Source organism: Cyphomyrmex costatus, unplaced genomic scaffold (assembly GCF_001594065.2).
Source record: "Cyphomyrmex costatus isolate MS0001 unplaced genomic scaffold, Ccosl1.0 scaffold229, whole genome shotgun sequence".
Taxonomy (NCBI): domain Eukaryota; kingdom Metazoa; phylum Arthropoda; class Insecta; order Hymenoptera; family Formicidae; genus Cyphomyrmex; species Cyphomyrmex costatus.
The window spans coordinates 31,882-52,775 of record NW_017276357.1 but is presented as its reverse complement, the minus strand read 5'-3'; the positions used below and the strand labels follow the sequence as shown (position 1 = coordinate 52,775).

The window sequence follows — 20,894 nt, the reverse complement described above, 5'->3', positions numbered from 1 at the left end:
ATAATGTAGGAAATTTAAATCCTCTAAAAATAAATGCAGATTCTATTTCTAAAATAGTTATCGGGACTCGGTCTCTAGATCTCGGTATCGGCTGCACCAATTTTATTCGGACTGGTCGCAATCGAAGGATACCGATGACATTATGTAATAAAAGTGTTTTTAGATTTTTGACTGGGCTTTTAAATTCTGAGTAATTTTAATCTAAAGTTTGAAGATGTGAAAACTCGAGATACAGCTAGTGGTAGCGTCGTGAATTTGACAGCGACATGAACATATACACGATGACGTTCACGCATCAACGAGATAAATGCAAAATATCGTAAAAATTTTACTTTTCTTCCTCTTAAAACGGCTAAAACTCGAAAAATATAGACTTTAGGTGGGGGGTTATTTAAGAGAAAATTGTAGGGCTTGAAAAAAGCTACAAAATGAGGGGTTAAACGTTCAATTTCGACCTACATTCGCAGAGTTATAGCGAAGAAACGATTTTTTCCTTCCCCCCTGCCCCCCTAATTTTCCTCCGGGCCCCCGACTACGACAACTCAGAAATAAGCTTTTCTTAAACCCCCCCCACACATAGAAAAAAAAAATTTGCGTGTCGCATCACTTATTACCTAAATGTCTAAAATGACTGGCCTATAACACAACATGAAATGTGAACATACATGCAGGTAAAAAAAAAAGAAAAAGGAGATAAAGAGGAGAAAAATCAAAGGCTAACCTACTTCAACGACTTGGAGATCAAAGACTAAACTTGTTCTTTTTTGTATGCCGAAATTAAATGGAGAAGCATTCTTGTAACAATCTTAAATAATACTTAGCTCGTAGATTGCATTCATTCAAAAAGTTAACATCTTATCAATACAATTAATTACATTTAAATATTTTCATTATACAAAAAAATTTAAACCTTTTAATTTAAGACTTTAATTCAAATTTACACATCACGGAATCAAAGTTTATATTGCGGAATACATTTTTTGCGACATTTGAATCAATCAATTTACAATTTCATTACAAATGGACTCTGCATGATATTTTCGTTTGCGCGAGATGGATCAACAAGAACAACCACAAATCGCTTCAACCTGCTCGTAAAGCAGTAACGTATTTATTTTCGCCCGATGATAGAAACTGATGTGAAAGTAATTGCAATCTGCTATAAGATATAGGTACATACACGTTAAAGCTCTTATAGTAGCACTGTCAAATATTTTTTGCGCTGTAAAAAAAGAATAAGAGAGAGAGAGAGAGAGAGAGGGAGAGGGGGGGAGGGGGGGAGGGAGAGAGAGAGAGAGAGAGAGAGAGAGAGAGAGAGAGAGAGAGAGAGAGAGAGAGAGAGAGAGAGAGAGAGAGAGAGAGAGAGAGAGAGAGAGAGAGAGAGAGAGAGAGAGAGAGAGAGAGAGAGAGAGAGAGAGAGAGAGAGAGAGAGAGAGAGAGAGAGAGAGAGAGAGAGAGAGAGAGAGAGAGAGAGAGAGAGAGAGAGAGAGAGAGAGAGAGAGAGAGAGAGAGAGAGAGAGAGAGAGAGAGAGAGAGAGAGAGAGAGAGAGAGAGAGAGAGAGCTCATCTTACTGAGAATGGAATTTGTGAATGATGAACGGTTTGTCAAGCCTTTACGATAACTTGTCTAATCGATGAATTTCTGCGTCGAGTATCGTTTATTCTTAATTAAAAAAAAATACTCATGCTTTTCCCTTTTAGCCTGAGGTAATTCCTTTTCAATCTTTATTAATGTTGTACAATAATCACAAATCCAAAAAAAAGCTAACTTTTAATCCTTTCTATAAATTAAATTAATTTTCGTATAATTTCTTTAAAATACCTATTTTATTTTTATTCCCTGACATATAAAAGCGATTTAAATCTTTTCAATATTTTTTCTGTTATTGTCATCCGACGTTATATTATTAATGTCAAAATTGGTGCATTGGCATTACAACGCGACTATGTTAAATGAGTGAAGCCGATATAATCAAGCAAATCGTCAGAATGAGCGCTTAAGGAGCAAACTCTCTCTACACACACACACGCGCGCGCGCACGCGCACAAAGCTAATCATATTGTCACGTTGATCTACATAAACTTTATACATTATATTCACCCTCGAGAGATTACTATAAACAAAAGGGGAGACGAGGAAAAAAGTCAGTTTTATTTATTTAACTCTTTAAATATAAATAAAATTACCAGAATCATTTTTAAAAAATTAAAAGTCTAAGAAAATTTAATTAAAATATTAAAAAATTTTAAAAAATTTAATTTATCTTAATTTATTAAAAAAATTGTTAAACAAACCCTTTTTAAAATTTTGAATCGATATTTATTATATCGATACAATTGAAAAATAAATCAATTAACCAAAATTAAAGACGTTTATTGGGAATATTATAGTAGAATCTTCAAATAGGATTACATCAGAAGATGAAGTATTATTAGGTATATATGATATAATATCTTCTGTAAAACATTTCACATTTTTCTTACATGATTAAATACCATTCTTTTTTCTAAAAGCAATGTTTAAATGTTATTCTTTTTTTAAACGCAATCATACGCGCACTGAACTCACCAACTTCTCGGAAGATGATCCTTCCACTTTTAATGTTCTTTTTTTTTTTAGATAGACGCCGCACGAAGCGAAATGCACTCACGCTCGCACGTCCGCTAAGCGGAACACTTTCGCGCTTCCGGTTTTCAATTTTGTAAAAACTGGATTTTTAAAGGGAGATCAACAACGATGACACGAAGCTCGATAGTGGACCTTTACGTGGACGTGCGACGTCTCATGTAAAAATGACGACGATATTCTCTCGCGCCGGAACGGCTGCCGGCGGCGATACAAGGGCGTCGAAGGTCGCAGCTGCGCGTCGCGGCACGCAGGTGCGTCTCTATCTCTCTCTCTTTCCCTCTTGCTTGTTCACGTATTTGGTAGCTTGCGCGATTTAGAAACTGTTCGGATATGACACAATGCGACGCCGATGAAAACGTTGTCATTTTATTATCGTTAAAATACGCAAGAAGATAAAATTTCGAAATTCTTCGAAACTTGGTATACATATCCATTACGTTAATCAAAATTCCAAAAAAAAGAGAGAAGAAATTCTTGGAAAATAGATTTTGCCATAATATACATATGCAGCATCAATTAATATTTTATATATTAATCTTTCACAGATATACCGTTTGTAATAATAAAATAAAGAAAAAAATGCTTTACAATTAAATAGAATGTAATAAAACACAAATCATTCCCCTTAGTAGAAATTTATTTTTTTAAATAAGATAATAAATCTTGCAGTATCAATAGTTTCCCCTCTCCCTCCTCTCTCTCTGCGCGGGCGCGCGCGCGCGTGTGTGTGTGTGTATTATAATAAGACTATTTTCAATTTAAAACTTATATTTATTGTTAATTCGAATTCATAAAATTATTTAAAATAATTATTTCCTTATAATTTTTTCTTAATAAAAAATTATTTTTCTTAATTAACATTATGCATACCTACATTCGATATATGTCATATATGCACAGAACTTGGAAAAAAAAATGTGCATACGAAACAAATTATACTTCTAAGTAAGTATATACGTCAATTAAGCACTTGAAATCAATTCGTGCAAATCTAGATGTACACCGGAGAGTTGCCTTCGCAAAGTCAACATATAATCAACGGTAATAACAAACAAAATTAGTCATTGTAGATCTGTTCTTTGTAGTTGAACTAGTTCAATACTAAAGCCAGCGGCACACAATGCTTGTTTTCCTGCTGGATTGCTGGATTAGAATCTTGCCGTATTGGCTGCGATAGTGGCACTGTCAGCACTGTAAGCACTGTAGCCAATCCGATGGAAAGATTCTAATCCATGACGCTGGCTTAAAATTATAAACTATAGGCTGTTTTCGGTGGCTAAACTAGTATACACTCTTTTGGAACTTATGATGAGATAGATATATGTTTGATATTTGTTGAAAGCGAGAAACAGAGTTCTAGCGCAGTCTAGTGTAAAAACACAAAAAATAGACCATATGTATAAACTAATTTAACTAATATACACTCGTATTTAAAATATATTTGTACTTAAAATGAAGCAGATATATATTGTATTTGATATGTAGCAGAAAATAAAGTGCTATGCAATTCAGTCCAGATTGTAGAAAACCTATTGTTGAATACTGCTTACGTCGATTTAAATTATTCTACGATTGAAAAAAAAGAGATCGAGATTCGATGGAACGTTGAAACATGGACAATCTTGACACGTATTTACGACACTTGAACAAGTAACGTACTTTAACAAGCTGTGCGAAGAACGTTACGCTGTATGCGTATCGCGTACGGTCAAATTAAAAATTATGCTAATGTGACTCTGACCGCAACTCTAACGGGGTGATCATCGACTGGCGTACGTTCCTGGCAGAATCGCAAGATTCGCCACGAGAGGCGCAGCGTCGCGACGCTCGTCTTCCTCGTTCTCATACTGTGCTGCAGATAATGCCGCATTGCCGCAAACGTTCGTCATCGACGCGACCCGAGGGTCGTACTTAGCGGCAACGGCGGCAGCAGCAGCGGTAGTGCGAGCGGCAGCAAACGAATACGAGACGGAATGTTGACGCGAAACACGGTGTCATCGCGAAAGACGATGAGAGAACCACGAAGCCGGGTCATAATCAATGAGATTAAAAAAGAAGAGGGAAAAAAATAAGAAAATAAGATACAAAAGAAATATAAAGAAAAGAAAACGCGCAAGTTCGCGCTCACCTTGATCACCGTCAGGAATTTGACGATCAGCAGCGCAAACATGAACATCCGTCGGTTGCCCGGTTTCTTATACCACTACAAGATCGTAACGGTCCTCCTGACATCCAGCCTGTTCCTCATCGTTTACCTGCTTCTACATTGGGGCATAATGTGCACGAATCTCGAAGCCTGGCGTCACGTGTCTACCGTGGTGAGTTTCACTGGGTGTTACTCCGATCGGAACAGCATGCGCGATATCGCATCTTCGAACGCGATACCAATGATACCGATTACGCGAGGCGAGGAAAAAGTTAGCATGGGGTGAATACGTGAAGGTGTGCGAGAATGAATCCTGCTCCACCCTCACCGCCCGCACCGCCATAGTTGGCGAAAGGGGATGAAAGAACAAAACGGACCAAAGCGGACGCACGCGTACTCTGCCACAGCCTCCAGAACGGAGCAAGCATGCCGATCACCCCGATCCGCAGTAAATTTGTACGTGTTATTTGCATATGATATTTAAAGCGAGGTAATAAATACTTATTTATTACGTTCGCGGATTTTCTCTACATCACTTCAAATGAAAAGTGCAACAATCGCGGATTTTCCGTTAAATTGCTTATCCGCGAGAGAAATTCAAATATGAACAGCCGGTAAACAAAAGTACAAGTTCAGTATGTACAAAGATCAATTAAAATGTAATTTGCGTTTACAAAGGTCATTGATAAAATATGGACTGCTATGATAAAAATTGTAAACTTTACATGATTCACTGATAAACTTATCATTACGGAAAGAGAAAGTCAAGTGTACTTGGCCCGAAACTGAAAAGTTCAGCTTGAAAATTGACTAAGAGATAGCTTATCCGGAAAAAATTTACTTACGATCGACTTTCACACACATATATGTATATATCTGAAGACACGGTAGTGTCTCGGTCATTTTAACTGAATAACTTGTCGATAAACATTTAGAAATTTGTTTACGAGAGTTTGCTCTTATAAACCCAAATTGCAGTGACAATTTGACAATTCTGGCAAGGCTGCGTCTTAATAACCCATAAAGACAACGATCTCCATAAAAATTCCTAATTTTGTCAAGATCGATCCATACTTGAATAAGAAATCCTTAAATATTTCTAAATGCTTAATAATGTATTTCTTTTGATTCCAATTATATATCCAATAATGTCCATTGCAAAATAAAAGTTATTAAAATTTTAATTCAGCTGTAATTTTAATTATAAGTGTATAAATAAGATTAATTTTTTTTATTTTAAATCGTGAGAACATTTACTACAATTACTAATGATTTCAAAAAGTTATGTATATTAAAGGTCACATATATTGAAATTTATATAGAAAGAGATAAAATGATTACATTGACTTGTAAATTTTTGCCAAAATATTAAATAATTTTTCTTTACAAAATATATCAATAGTTGGCCTAGTTTATACGCTACGTTTAGGCCGCCACCTATACTCTAAATCTAATCTAAACACGACAGGTCGCGACGGTGTAAATAGCTGTAACATCGCTTATCATCGAGGGATCTTTTCCAAGATTCTTGACCTCTCTTAGGCCGCACGACCTAACTAGCTTTAACGCATGTAAACACAGGCAGACGGTCTAAAGGCGTAAAATGTACTAAGAACACCTTTATTTTGTTTAATAGATGGCACTTACGTGAGACTAAATGCGATCTGCATTAGGCCCAAAAATATAGGTCTATATGGGGTAAACGCTCCGTTTGAGACCTCTTTTAGGTGAGGTAAAGATCAGGGTATAGGTCAGGTCGTTGGATGTAAAGTAGGCCAGTTTTACGTCAAGATTTTATTAAAATTGTTATAATTTTAGATTTCTTTATAATTCATAATGTTTCTAAAATATCCTTTAGTATTTGAGCACAATTGTAGAAAAAGAGAGAAATTTAAGATTTTAAACTATAGATTAAAATTTTGGCTGTGTTCGAGAAATGTGCTATCAACGCTATTTTGTCATTCTATTCCTAGTTTACATCCCAAGATAAAATGACACAATGGTATTGATAGCGTATTCCTCAAATATGATATAGCCTCAATCAGGCCTAAAGTGGATGAAGTCTTATATGATTTAAATCCTACATGTCACTGCGGTCATTACATTCTAACAATATAGTCGTAGCATAGAATTAAGAGAAAAATCGCTTATGTAATACTTGACCGACACACGCAAGACCGTCGTGAAACAAAAGCGATAACATATAACATTTGATATTTTTTTCAAGCTTTACTGTATATGTATATACACGCGCATTTAATTAAAAATTTTTCAAAAAATTGAAGTGTTATCAAATCGCATTCTAAAAGTTTCTGTAGTTTTTTAAAACATATTTTGATTGTACTTGTAAAATAAGAGAGAGAGAGAGAGAGAGAGAGAGAGAGAGAGAGAGAGAGAGATATGTGCGGATTTTTATTTTACCTACTGGACGATTAAAGATGTTCAAAGAACGAATAGTATACTCATTACCTACTTAATCGTCTAATGAATATAAATAGAAAAATCGCATACGTATATTTTCATATAGGGAAATGAATATTCTAAATTAAAATTAAACTAAAAGAGATAGATCATAACGTATATAATTTTAATGTAACAATTAAAAATATCTCTCCATTGTATGGCAAAAATTATTATCTTTAGTAGAAAGAACAAATAGAGGTAAATGCAGTGATGTTAGCATGTTGGCTTGACTTTTACTATTACCTATTCTAAACAAATCACTTATCTATCTGTTATATTTTTTACATACTTTTTAACAAAAAATGTCACGATAGTATATGTGTGTACACACATACTATCGTGACATTTTTGTACATACACACGCACGCACGCACGCACGCACGCACGATAAGACTTTTCTTCAGTCTTGAGAGCGTTTGATAAATGCCATTTCGGATACGCAGAATGTACAATACAGGCACATATGTATGAAAGTCTATACGGGAGCCGCGAAGTCACGTCACATCGTCCCCTCTCGAGACTGTTCCCTCATCGTAGCTGATTGAACTAAAAATATCACACGAACGAGCTCGTGCAACATTACGATGTTGCACACATACATGCATACATATAACACATAGTTTATACGAATATAACGCCCACGCGTGAAACAGAGCCACGATCTTTCATTGCTATTGGTTCCCGTGACTCGAACAGTGCGTGATGGAAAGAAACTGTTCACTGAAACAGGTGTTAAAATGTTCGTCCAGTTTTGTTATTAGACTAATATTTACTAATATTCAAAACGAAATAACGCAAAAATTCCTTAATTTATTCAGATAAAATTACTTCGAAATAGAGTAATTTAAATAATTTTCTTGTCCAGAATCTTTTTCCCCTTTGCGCTTTTTTCAAAAGATTTAATTTTATTTTAAATAAAATTTTTAATAAATAGTAATATGTATAATAAATATATATACAAATAGAATTGCACTGAATCATGGTTATAATGATTTAGTTTTAGAAAATGCGATTATTTATTAACAATTATCATTACTGTTTAATTAATTGTAAATAGCTGTAATAAGAAATTTTTATGCGTATCTACATATTACGCAATTTGTTTCACGTTATTTGCGTGCATTTTCTATTTTTTTTTGTTTTCACAGAATACGAGAGCCACTGTTTCGATTCCGAAATTACGAATGTTTCGCTTATCTGCTTATTCACTTATTCATATAGTATTCGATCATACATAATTTCCATTTCAGTGCAGCCAGCACCGAGACGGTACAGCAATGGGAATTCTCTGTGAACCATTATGCACAGACAAAGGGATAAATTCGCTAGCATGCGAGACGCTGCATGCCGGCAAAGAAGCTGTTTTCTCCGCGCATTGGGAAACGACACGACTTATATTCAAGGCTTCGAGGTATTCCTTCTTTTCACACTATGCGAGAGGACCAAAAGTATACGTTGCGCGCTCTTCTAATTTTTCTTTTCGGTACTTTATTACACACACATACACACCCACGTACGCATGCACGCACGCGCGCGCGCACACCACACACACACAGAGGATGTATTATAATAATAATTATTACCATTTGAAATATCTTCTAATCTATAAAGTATAGAGAAAAATTTATATACAAAATTACACGATGTAAAGGAATCTATCATATGTAAAGGAATCTATCATATGGTGATAATAATTTTTGTCCAGATGGAGGCGCTTCGGAGATTTCAAGACCAACTTCGTTTATTTAAATGGAATTGTATGAATTTTTTTACATAATATGATTCCTCTAATTATTCTGCATAAAAAAGTATTAAGATCATGGTATAGAAAAGAATCAATAGTGTATACGAGATATTTTATACCTTATTCTGACATAACTTTTTACGTCAATAAAACGAATGTATCGTGCTTCAATGAAAACAAATATTCTGTTAATTATTATAATAACATTTCATATTTAATATTAAATATTAAATACAATAATATTTAATAATTTAATTAAACTTAAAGGTATTCAAAATAATGGCCACTACTATCAATACAACATTATATTCTTCTGATTATTAATTGGCTTGCTGTTCTAATAATGTTGGGAGATATTGACGTATAAGCTGCAATAATCCGTTGTTGTATGTCGTGAGATGTAATTGGTTGTTCTTTATACACCATGTCCTTTAGAATTCTCCATAAAAAATAATTTAATGGTGTCAAGTCTGGTGAACGAGCTGGCCATGTTATAGGACCCCCGCGTCCAATCCAGCGATTTGGAAATTTTTCATCGAGTTTATTTCTCGTAATCAATGAAAAATAAATTAGGCATCCATCGTTTTGATACCACATTATTCGTCGTGTAATTCAGGCAAGTCTTCTACATGCTTAAGAGAATTAGTGTACCTATTGCCATTTAGATGTCCGTTGATAAAATAAGGACCAATAATTTTATTACTTATCAATAATAAATGAAAAGTTTGGCTAAAAACAACGTTATTATAAATAAACTGGACGTCGAGTGGCTGAGCGCTCAATGCGATTGACTCGCGATCTGTAAATCCGAGTTCAATCCCATCTGCGTCCACACGTTATTTTTTACGTGTAAGGAGCCGAAAAATTGCTCCATCTAGAACTGGTGAATTTAAGAAATCTATAATCATCAGCACCGTTCGGATCCGGCATTAAATTGTAGGTCCTCTATATGAAAGTATACTGAAGAAGACAACGGAAAACCACTCTTTGGTTTATTTCATTCCCAGGATATTACTATGGCGAGGAAATCATGGCCAAAGTGATCGCCAACGTCCGGGGGACCGGATAAGGCACATAAAGAAGAAGAAGCTAAAAGCAACGTTATAAATAAAAGGACAATAGCGTAATTTATTAGACAAGTTGATCTTCATTTATGAAGAATGTCAAATCCAGGTGTAAAGTAATTTTAAACTTGATATCTCGTAAATTATTGGTATATTTTTCGGTACCATGATCTTAATACTCTTTTATGCAGAATAATTAGAGAAATCATACTATTGTGTAAAAAAATTCATATAATTCCATTTCAAACAAAGTTGTCCTTGAAATTTTCGAAACGACTCCATCTGGACAGAAATTATTATGATATACATATATGATAGCCCCCTTTACATTGTGTAATTTTAGTTATATATTATATACATATAAAATTTTCTCTACACCTTATAGATTAGAGGATATTTCAGGTGATAATAGTCATTGGGTACCCTATATGTACATACATATATACATATATATAGTATGTTTTATTTTTAAATATTAAATAAGAAAATGTTAATTCTCTTTCATATGAATTAATCTTACCTTATAACTTAGGACTAAAATACCCTCGGAACAATTCGAGTCGCTCTATTGGATTGATGCGACCGGATTGCGACACTTCCCATCTGAGGAGGATTTTATCATCATGATCAAAGATTTAGCTATCAATAAACTTAACGTGACTCTCACGCAACATCAGTTACAAAGACTCGCCCGATTGCGCACCCATCGAGTCGAGACCGACGCTACGAGACGTCAGTTGGAGATGGAGAATCTTTGGCCGTTGCTGCAAGAGAATGAATATTTAATGGCGATTTTGTACGAAGACAGGGATGTGTTTCCGCAACCGATCGGCACGTGCGGCACGTTCTACGCGGTTGAATACGTCCGACCGATCGAAACACCGACGACGGTACTAGCGTTGTCCGATTCGAAACCAGAGTGGGCCAAAAGGTTAAAACTCGCTGTAATGATCCTTAATCTACTCGAGGAATTGGAGACGAACTTTCCCGAGCCACTTTATCTCTGTGATGTGAAAATTAATCATTTCGGTTTACCCCTAGGCGGGCAAAAACTAAAATTCTTAGATCTGGACGCAGTCTTCCCTAAGACTATTATTGATCGCATTATCAGTGATGGTAAGAGTTGCGAAAAGCATGAGGATTGTGATTATTTTGATTGCCGGTCTATCTGTTCAAAGGAGAAACGCTGCCAATCTCCGGTCCTTAATAATAATTTACAGGTAAAACTAATACTATTAAAAACAATAGATAATGTAAGGCTCCATAAATATAAAACAATTAAAATAATAAAGGACAAAGAGTCGATAATATAACGAAACTAAAACTTCAATATTAAAATATGTAGCTATGTTACAATACAACAGACGACGTTTCTACTCCGATCGGGTCATTTTCAATGTTACAATTTCAAAATTACAATTTAATACAAATATATTATTAATACAAAATTCGTTATTCTATAAAATTTGACAGTGTATCAGTTCGTATTCTTCGCGCTTTGAGTCAATAAGATGAATATTCGAATGTCAGATAGTATAAAATATGATATTCTAAAAAATTATTCATGAGCAAATTTAAAAATAATTAGTCATGAGAAAGAGAAAATAAAAAGAAAAAAAAAGGAAAATAATAATATTATATAAACATATAGTATACCTTATCAATATAATAAAAAGAGAGTCTATATAAGTAAAAATACATTATAAAAATACATTATAAAATTAGCAATATGATACAAGTTATATTATAAAATAAACGAAATTACAGAACTGTCACTATGATCTCAACAAAGCCAGATAACGCAAAGTCAAGAAGAAAAACATTTTTCCATTTTATTATAATTTCATATTTTCCTATATTCGTAATATTTTTGGTATTGAGACTTGTCGATTTTTGAAAGATTTCTGTAATTTTATTAAATTTAACGTCAACGTAAGAATACGTATTAGGTTTCTAAATGCTTATATTAGATATAATTTAGTCTCACTACACACCTAAAGTGTACATACATCAACAATAATAATCTGTTTTTATATAATAAGAGTTCTTATAGAAGAATCGAAAGAATAAAATCAAACCATGTAAAAGCGATTTTACAGTTAGAATTAAAAGATCATATCGATCTTTGCATTTCACTAGAACGAATATTTTTGAATTTTCTTCGAAAATTCATGATTTATTGCCAGCCGCCGTAGTATATGAATTTTTTAAATATTTAGATTATATCAGTGATTGTCATTTTTTTTCTACAAACAGAAAATATTGACAAGAAGATTTACTGGCTAAAGATAAAAGACTCAAAGATTAGAAGACTAAAAATTAAACCTACTCGTATGACATAGGTTTGCACTGTAAATAACGAATTGAAAACTAATATAATTAAAGCTAAAAATGATATTCCTTCACACACAACAGAAATCATTCATATTTCTGCCGAAAATTTTGGTGAAGCAACTCCTTTATAAATTCTCAAAACGATAAATAGTTTTACAATCTGATATTGACATTCCTTTGGAGGTACAGTATTTGCTACAGTTAGGTGAAGGTTTTGGCCTTCCGATTAATAAAAACAACATTGAATATACATTAATCGAGTTTATCGAAAGCATTGAAAATTATATTAATGGTCGCCCGAATAACATAGTCAATTTATATATAATTAGAATAGTTAGAAACAATAGTATTCAGATTTTGAAACAATTCAAAAACGAATTTCCTAAGAATAATTCAATTGATAGATTATTATATAATAGGATAAAGTTAACTAATAAATTCGTTAAAGACCACCCTGAAATATGAAATGATTTCTAAGGCCGACAAGAGTAAGGCTGGGTCCACAACCTGGCTTTAAGAGGTCGTAAGCCGTAAAGTTGTAAGAAATTGACCAATAATAGTTGAATGCGGAAAAAATAATTCTCTATGATTGGTCAATTTCTTACGACTTTATGGCTTAGGGTCTCTTAAAGCGAGGTTGTAGACCCAGCCTAATGTCACTGTTGCTCAGAATAAATCTGACATAACACATCACTCAATAAGTCCTAGGCCTGACATAATAGATGGCGCACTAATAACAAATCCATATGATTTTTAGAAAGTACTAAACCTTCAAACATACGTGTCAAAATTTTAGCTCAGTCGGACCTTTACTTTACAAGTTATAGTGGTTTAAGTGACGCTACTTTTGCATTTTTCAAAACAATGGAAAAATCTGAATTTCGTGTGTTGATAAAGCATTGCTTCCTGATGGGAAAAAATACAGTTCAAGCAAAGCAATGGCTTGATAAGTGTTATTCGGACTCTGCTCCGTCGGAAACAACAGTTAAGAGGTGGTATGCTGACTTTAAACGCGGTTGTAAGAACACAAATGATGCTGAACGCTCTGATCGCCTAAATTCGACAAAAGTAGCGTCACTTAAACCACTGTAACTTGTAAAGTAAAGGTCCGATTGAGCTAAAATTTTGACACGTATGTTTAAAGGTTTAGTACTTTCTAAAAATCATATGGATTTTAAAGTCACTAGATTAATAAAGTACCGCAATCCATTAGACCAATGTATAAGGATTTGGAGCCAAAATGGCGTCGAAAAGTGTAAATAGTGCTCACTTTCATAATGTATCTACATATTAAGTCTCTGTTAAGTGTAATAAACAAGTACCAATGTCGGTGCACTGTCTGTGTGCACACATTCATACTCATATGCATATGCATGGATGTTGGAGCCAAAATGGCGGAATGATTGCGGTACTTTATAAATTTAGTGACTTTAATGGATTTGTTATTAGTGCGCCATCTATTATGTCAGGCCTAGGACTTATTGAGTGATGTGTTAAACAAGATGGAATTGATACTTTCAGATGGTAACACATACGAGATTATAAAAAAAGATCCAATAAAAAATCTTACCGATGACTTGCGTAGCTTACTTAGGTGGAAAGGCAAGGGGTTTATTGATGATTCAACTTATAGAAAACTACTTTACTACCAATGGTATTGTTCCGAGAGCATATGGTTTAACTAAAATTCATAAACAAAATTATCCTTTCAGGATAATTGTTTCATCTATAAATAGCCCACTTTATTATTTTTACTTTAGAAGACGTGGTAGTGTCTCCGGCCATGTTCAAAAACTGAAAGACACTACAAGTCTCTTATCTCGAGCCACCAAAGTCCATTTTAGGGGGGTGCGTAACTACTAAAATATAAAAATTTTTGAATCGAATCATTATATGTCCTGAAAGGCGGCATCGCAACGAGTAATTTGAGCAAAAAAAATGTTTCATCGGTCAAGCCGTTCTGGAGATACAAGCGGTCGAAAAGTGATGACTTTAATGAAAAATTAAAAAACGTCTCCTTCTGCTTCTTCTTCTTCTACTTCTCTATTCGCATTCAAGGCCGTACTAAAACTTTTCAATATCCCTTCTCACCTTTCACTCACACCCCCACTATCTTCAACCCACCGGACCTCTCCTCCCCCTCCCCCACACCACCCACCCTCACCCTTTCGCCGTATTTCACACTCTTTCGTTATTACAACTTTTTAACATCCTCTCTCACCTGTCACTCGTACCTCCACCATCTTCGACCCATCGAACCTCCTCCCCCGCCCCTCCTCTCCCCCCACCCACTCCATCACCCCTCTCTTTATATAATAACAAATAAAAATATTATACGAAAGAGAGGGGCGGGGAGGAGGTCCGGTGAGTCGAAGATGGTGGAGGGTGGAGGTACGAGTGACAGGTGAGAGAGGATGTTAAAAAGTTGTAATAACGAAAGAATGTGAAACACGGCGAAAGAGAGGGGTGGTGGGGGTTGGCGGTGGGGGAGTAATATTATTATTAATTCCATACCTGAAGCTCTAAGTTTCATTAAAAACAGTTTCGATTTAATCAATAAATTAAAAGATGTCAGACTTAAACCAAATTCTTTGTTGATCTCTTTATTCACTAACATATCTATAGATATGGCCTCTGATAGTGTTGTTAGGAGATGGGATTCATATCCAAGAATATAAAAATTCCATTAGAAGAATTTTTGATTACTTTTAAAATGGTTTTAAATTCCACTTTTTTCTCATATAATAATATAATTTATAAACTAATTTTTGGGACACCTATGGGATCACCTTTATTACCAGTTGTCGCTGATATAGTTATGCAAGATTTTGAAAAAATTGCGTTACAAAAATTACCGGTTCATTTGTCATTTTACTATCGTTATGTTGATGACATTATTCCGGCTGCCCCATCTGAAAGCATCAATGATATCTTGAATATTTTTAATTCGTTACATAATAGATTACAGTTTATTATTGAGGTTGGCAATGATGGCAAAATAAGTTTTCTGGATACTATGTATATTAATTACAAACGAGTATAGTCTCATCTTCGACGGATATCGTAAAGCAACCTTTTCCGGCAGATTTCTTAATTTTTACTTCAACCATCCACTTTGTCATAAAAGAAGTGTAATTTATGGAGTTGTAGATAAAATCTTTCGTCTGTGCCATCCGATGTTCCAACAAAACAATCTAATTGATGCCATTAACTATTATTTTTTTAAGTAATGGATATCCTTTCATTTTTTCTACTATCCATAACAGAATTAACTTCCATATCAATAGTATTTCCAATAATAATATTGTAATACTAACATTAAAAAATTTTTTACTATTTCTTATGTCAATACTATTTCCGAAAAATTTAAACCTATTGTTAAAACATTTAATTGTAAAAACTAGCTTTCATTATTCCGAACACATTAAAAAATTTCGTTAAAAACGGTAAAGATAAATTTAAGATTTAAAGGAACAAACTTGCAATCAGAATGTAGTTTACAAAATATCTTGTAATGACTGTGATGCGAGTTATGTTGAACAGACGAAAAAATAATTAAAAACGAGAGTACATGAACACATTTCAGATATTAATAAAATTTCAAAGTCTTTTTCGGTTATTTCTAACCACCGTATCGAGATGAATCATAATTTTAAGTAGGAAAAAGTTGAGATATTAGACATTGAACCTGATACAATAAAATATTGATTTCTGAAATAGTGCATATAAAGAAACAGAAACATGGAATAAACAAACAAAATGACACGGATTCATTGCCAGAGATGTATTCAAACATGATACATTCTCTTTCCCCTTCCTAATATTTATCCTTTCCTTCTTTCCTACATCCTCTGTAATCAATATGTTTTCCTTCTTGACTTTGCATTATCTGGCTTTGTTGAGATCATAGTGACAGTTCTGTAATTTCGCTTATTTTATAATATAACTTGTATCGTATATCTAATTTTATAATGTATTTTTACTTATATATAGACTCTCTTCTTATTATATTGACAAGGTATACTATATGTTTATATATAATTAATATTAAATTTTTCTTTTTTTTTATTTCCTCTTTCTCACGACTATTTATTTTTAAATTTGCTCATGAATAATTTTTTAGAATACCATATTTTATACTATCTGACATTCGAATTTTCATCTTATTGATTCAAAGCGCGAAGAATACGAACTGATACACTGTCAAATTTTATAGAATAACGAATTTTGTATTAATAACATATTTGTACTAAATTGTAATTTTGAAATTGTAACATTGAAAATGACCCGATCGGAGTCGAAACGTCGTCTGTTGTATTGTAGCTACATTTTTTAATATTAAAATTTTAGTTTTGTTATATTATCGGCTCATTGCCCTTTATTTAAATTGTTTAATACTATTAAGTATTTTTTTCTGTTATACTGGGTATCGTATTTAATTAGTATTTTTTTCGGTAAATGTGTCGATGAGGAGACTCCCCCCCCCCAATAACTTTGACCTTGATATATGTTGTCAAGGTCATGATCCTGAGTAACCTCCAACAGGTTTTAGCTGTCGCTCGTCCTTCGTTACAAAAGTTATTAACAATCATAGTTTTAAAATAAACGTATTATTTCTGCTATACATGTATGATATTTAGTATTATTATATACCTTTTCCTGTTCAGTAACGTTAAACTTTCCACGCGAAGTAACTTTAACCCCCCCCCCCTGTTACTGTTAAAAATAACCTAACCCAATCCATTTAGTGGTGTGAGATAGCTCTCGTTTCGCGTAGAAAGTCGAAACCCACGTGCAACAGTACAGATGACTTTTTATGCGAAAACACTTCCATGATTGTACTGTTGCACGTGGGTTTCGACTTTCTACGCGAAGCAAGAGCTACCTCACACCATTAAATGGGTTGGGTTAGGTTATTTTTAACAGTAGTGGAGCCCTCCCGCAGGGGGGCGGAACTTATTGTATCTACATATATGACTTCTATAATTGTAAGAGAAAGGTGTAGATTGGTACTTAATATCATACATGTGTATAACATACGTTAAACCTATGATTTTTAATAACTTTTTATCGAAGGACGAGCACCTGTTGAGGGTTACTCAAGGTCATGACCTTGACAACATATGTCAAAGTCAAAGTCATTGAAGGGAGGTTCCCTGATCGAGACATTTACTATTTTAAAACTATGATTGTTAACAACTTTTTAATGAAGGACGAGCGACGGCTAAAACCTGTTGGAGGTTACTCAGGGTCATGACCTTGACAACATATGTTAAGGTCAAAGTCATTGGAAGGGGGTCCTCTCATCGACACATTTACCTTTTTTTCATACACGTATAAAGGTATATTACGATACATCAAATATTTTGATGATGTTTTCGATAAAATATTACTTTACTGTATTAAATATTACTTTTATCGCATAATATTACTCCTTGTTACATGTCATACAATGTATAAATGGAATCAATTAATCGAAACTTTCTAAACATAGATAAAATTTTAATTATTATTAATAATTTTAATATTATTTCAATTTTATTATAAATTTTTGTCGCAAAAAGTTATGTACGATTGTAGATTATCTGTGAGAAGATTTTTCTCGGCTGGACACTCTCAGGAACGATAATTATTCCTGGATTACTTATGTCGGAGCATACTACTAGCACATTGGCAGTGTTATTGAGACAATGCGCTAATCCACACGGTGACACGTTGCATTTACCACGTGCAACAGCGCCAGACAGCCTACAGAAACGACTTTACAACATGCTGAACGAAATGGAACAAGAATACTCAGCATTTGTATGAAAACAAGAAATGACATTTTGATAAAGAAAATAATTTATTTAAAATTATGAAATCAAGTGTTTTGTCTTTTCGATGATAACGATAAAAACTCTATAAAACAAAATAGAACAATTGAAGAGCTAAGAGCCAGTTATGTAATAAAGAATGTTTAATTTAAAGACAAAAATAAAAATAATTACATAAAAAACAAACGTTTCGACACCGATCGGGTCATTCTCAATGTTACAGTAAATATATTATTACTCAAAAATTTAAACCTTTTTAGAAGACGCAGTAGTGTATCCGACTATGTTCAAAAATTGAAAGACACTACAAGTCTCTTATCTCGAGCCACCAAAGTCCATTTTAGGGGGGTGCGTAACTACTAAAATATAAAAATTTTTGAATCGAATCATCCCAGTAAGCAAAATAATATTCCAGCAACGTTATTGAAATGATATTTAACAACATGTAACATTTTGGAATATGTAGTTGTTAACGTTGTATATAACGTTATCGTAAACAAACTTTGACGTACATTTAGAGATTTCAGTAATGTTGATATGGAGTTGCAATATCATTACAACTAATGTTGCGATAATATTTTTATTTCATTAGAACAATGTTGATATAAGGATAAAATATCGTTGGAACTAATGTTGCAGTAATGTTTTTCTAACATTAGAACAATATTCATATGATGATGAAATATCGTTGAAACTAATGTTGCGGTAATATTTTTCTTACATTAGAACAATATTCATATGACGATGAAATAGCAATATTTAGTAAATCAGGGAATGAAATATCATGATGCAAATATGAGAAAAACAAAATCACATCTTTGTTTCTCATATTTACGTTATATTTGCGTAATGATATTTCGTCTTCCGATTTACTAAATGTTGCTGCAATATTGTGCATTGAATTATTCTAATATAAAAGTGAAGTTGCCATAAAGTTTACGTACATACATTTGTCTATCTGGGAATATTCCAACCAAAAAAAATTTTTAATTTAATTTTTTAATTCTTTTTTAATTATTTGTATTATGTACATATATCATCTTTCTTATCATGTAATTAATAATAATAACACATTGAACATATATATGTTTCTGAAAATGCATATCGGGATATCGACGGGATTCGAACCTAAGATCTCTGGGTGGGAACCTAATACGCTAACGCTGAGCTATAATCGCACGCTTGTTTGAACACTTTGGTATTAGACTGTCATTCGTCTTGATCATATAATGGTTCGAATACCGTCGATATCTCATCATATTATGTGTTTTCAAGAATATTGTATATCCAATGGATTGTAATTATAATAAGAAAGTGTAATATGAGAATATAATTATATGTAAATAAATATAAGTTAATTATATGTGTACACAGAAATAATTAAAAAAGTAAGAACTATATTCTGAAAGTGATATAAAAGGTACCTGAGCCGAATAAGGCTCATCCACAGATTTCTATATAATATCTAGTTCGCTACCTCCACAAAATAAGGTGAAGCCAACTTGACAAGGGAGGGGGATAACGGTCATCTTTACCCGGTCATGACTAAACTACAGCATGCTATACCTTAATCTTATAATCGAGCTAAATTCCTCTAATCAAAGCAAAGTGTACGCATAGACTGGAATCAGAATACACATTGAAGATTGAGATTAAAGATTGAAATTTGGCCAATCAAAATAATAGAAACTAAAATTCCTTTATTCTCATTGATCAAATTTCGCAATTTTCAATGCATCAAAATCGACATCAGTTTACCTAAACTTTACAGTATATTTATCTTACTTTATGCGTAAAATAAAGATAAGTTTACAAATCATTTATGCTTACTATGACATCATATAAGAATTACGGCCGGTATTCATAGTCGATTCTTATTTCAAGATTGCCTTAAGTAATGTCTTAAGATGATAAAGCGGCCCTTTGATTGATTCGTAAAGCCCATGGCACATAGAAAAACGTAAGGCCGTAAACGTAATCAGTAAGCGAATTGACCAATCACAGTTGAGAACGTAGCAGCGACTGCTTACATTCTCAACTGTGATTGGTCAATTCGCTTACTGTTTACGTTTACGACCTTACGTTTTTCTATGTGTCATGGGCTTAACTCTTCAAGACTGAACTTAAGAAGGTCTTGAATATTAGAACTGTGACTATGAATACCGGCCTACGAAACCATTTAACAAAATTCAGTATATCAAAATCGACATCTGTTTACCTAAAATTTGCAGTATATTTATCTTACTTTATGCGGCGTAAAATAAAGATAAGTTTACAAATCATTTATGCTTACTATGCATCACATAATAACTGCAAATGTGCATCATTTTATAACGTATATTGCATATAATTATATATGATGTAAATGTTCCTTATAGTAATATCGTAAAAATAATGTTACAAATCTGAAATAAACTTTTCATACATATATGTTATTGCAAAACTCTATGACCAAAAATTTAATCACTGAAATACCTAAATTTTATAATTCCCTTAATGTAAATGTTTTCACTTTTATAATAATAATTAATACGTTAAAAATAGCGAATAAGAGTCAAATTACAATTTAAAATGTCAGTTTTCACTTTTATAATGTCATAAGTAATCATAAAATTGTTCTAAATTTTCAGTAAATTCATTTGTGCATATCGTGATCATCATACAGTCTATCTGAAATCGTATAAAAAATATGAAATAT

At 33.2% G+C, this 20,894-nt stretch overlaps 2 protein-coding genes across 5 annotated transcripts in view; one reads left to right on the top strand and one right to left on the bottom strand.

Moving 5' to 3' along the window:
- Positions 1 to 4,799, bottom strand: part of Gbs-76A (Glycogen binding subunit 76A) — a 47,408-nt gene extending 42,609 nt beyond the window's left edge. Inside the window, exon 1 of the mRNA XM_018539903.1 lies at positions 4,758 to 4,799. Coding sequence (XP_018395405.1) covers positions 4,758 to 4,799 — 42 coding nt within the window. The remainder of the gene's footprint in view (positions 1 to 4,757) is intronic.
- On the top strand, positions 4,457 to 18,315 carry aln (divergent protein kinase domain 1C). Of its 4 annotated transcripts, none has more exons than XM_018539945.1 (4): positions 4,457 to 4,947; positions 8,489 to 8,649; positions 10,579 to 11,266; positions 17,961 to 18,315. In XM_018539945.1, the coding sequence occupies exons 1-4, from the start codon at positions 4,798 to 4,800 to the stop codon at positions 18,189 to 18,191; spliced, it is 1,230 nt and encodes a 409-aa protein (XP_018395447.1). In that variant the 5' UTR covers positions 4,457 to 4,797; the 3' UTR covers positions 18,192 to 18,315. The 4 variants fall into 4 exon arrangements, with proteins under 4 accessions (XP_018395447.1, XP_018395448.1, XP_018395449.1 ...); XM_018539946.1 differs by having other exon boundaries at positions 4,868 to 5,231; positions 8,494 to 8,649; XM_018539947.1 differs by lacking the exon at positions 4,457 to 4,947 and adding an exon at positions 5,115 to 5,231.
- The last annotated feature ends 2,579 nt before the right edge of the window (positions 18,316 to 20,894 follow it).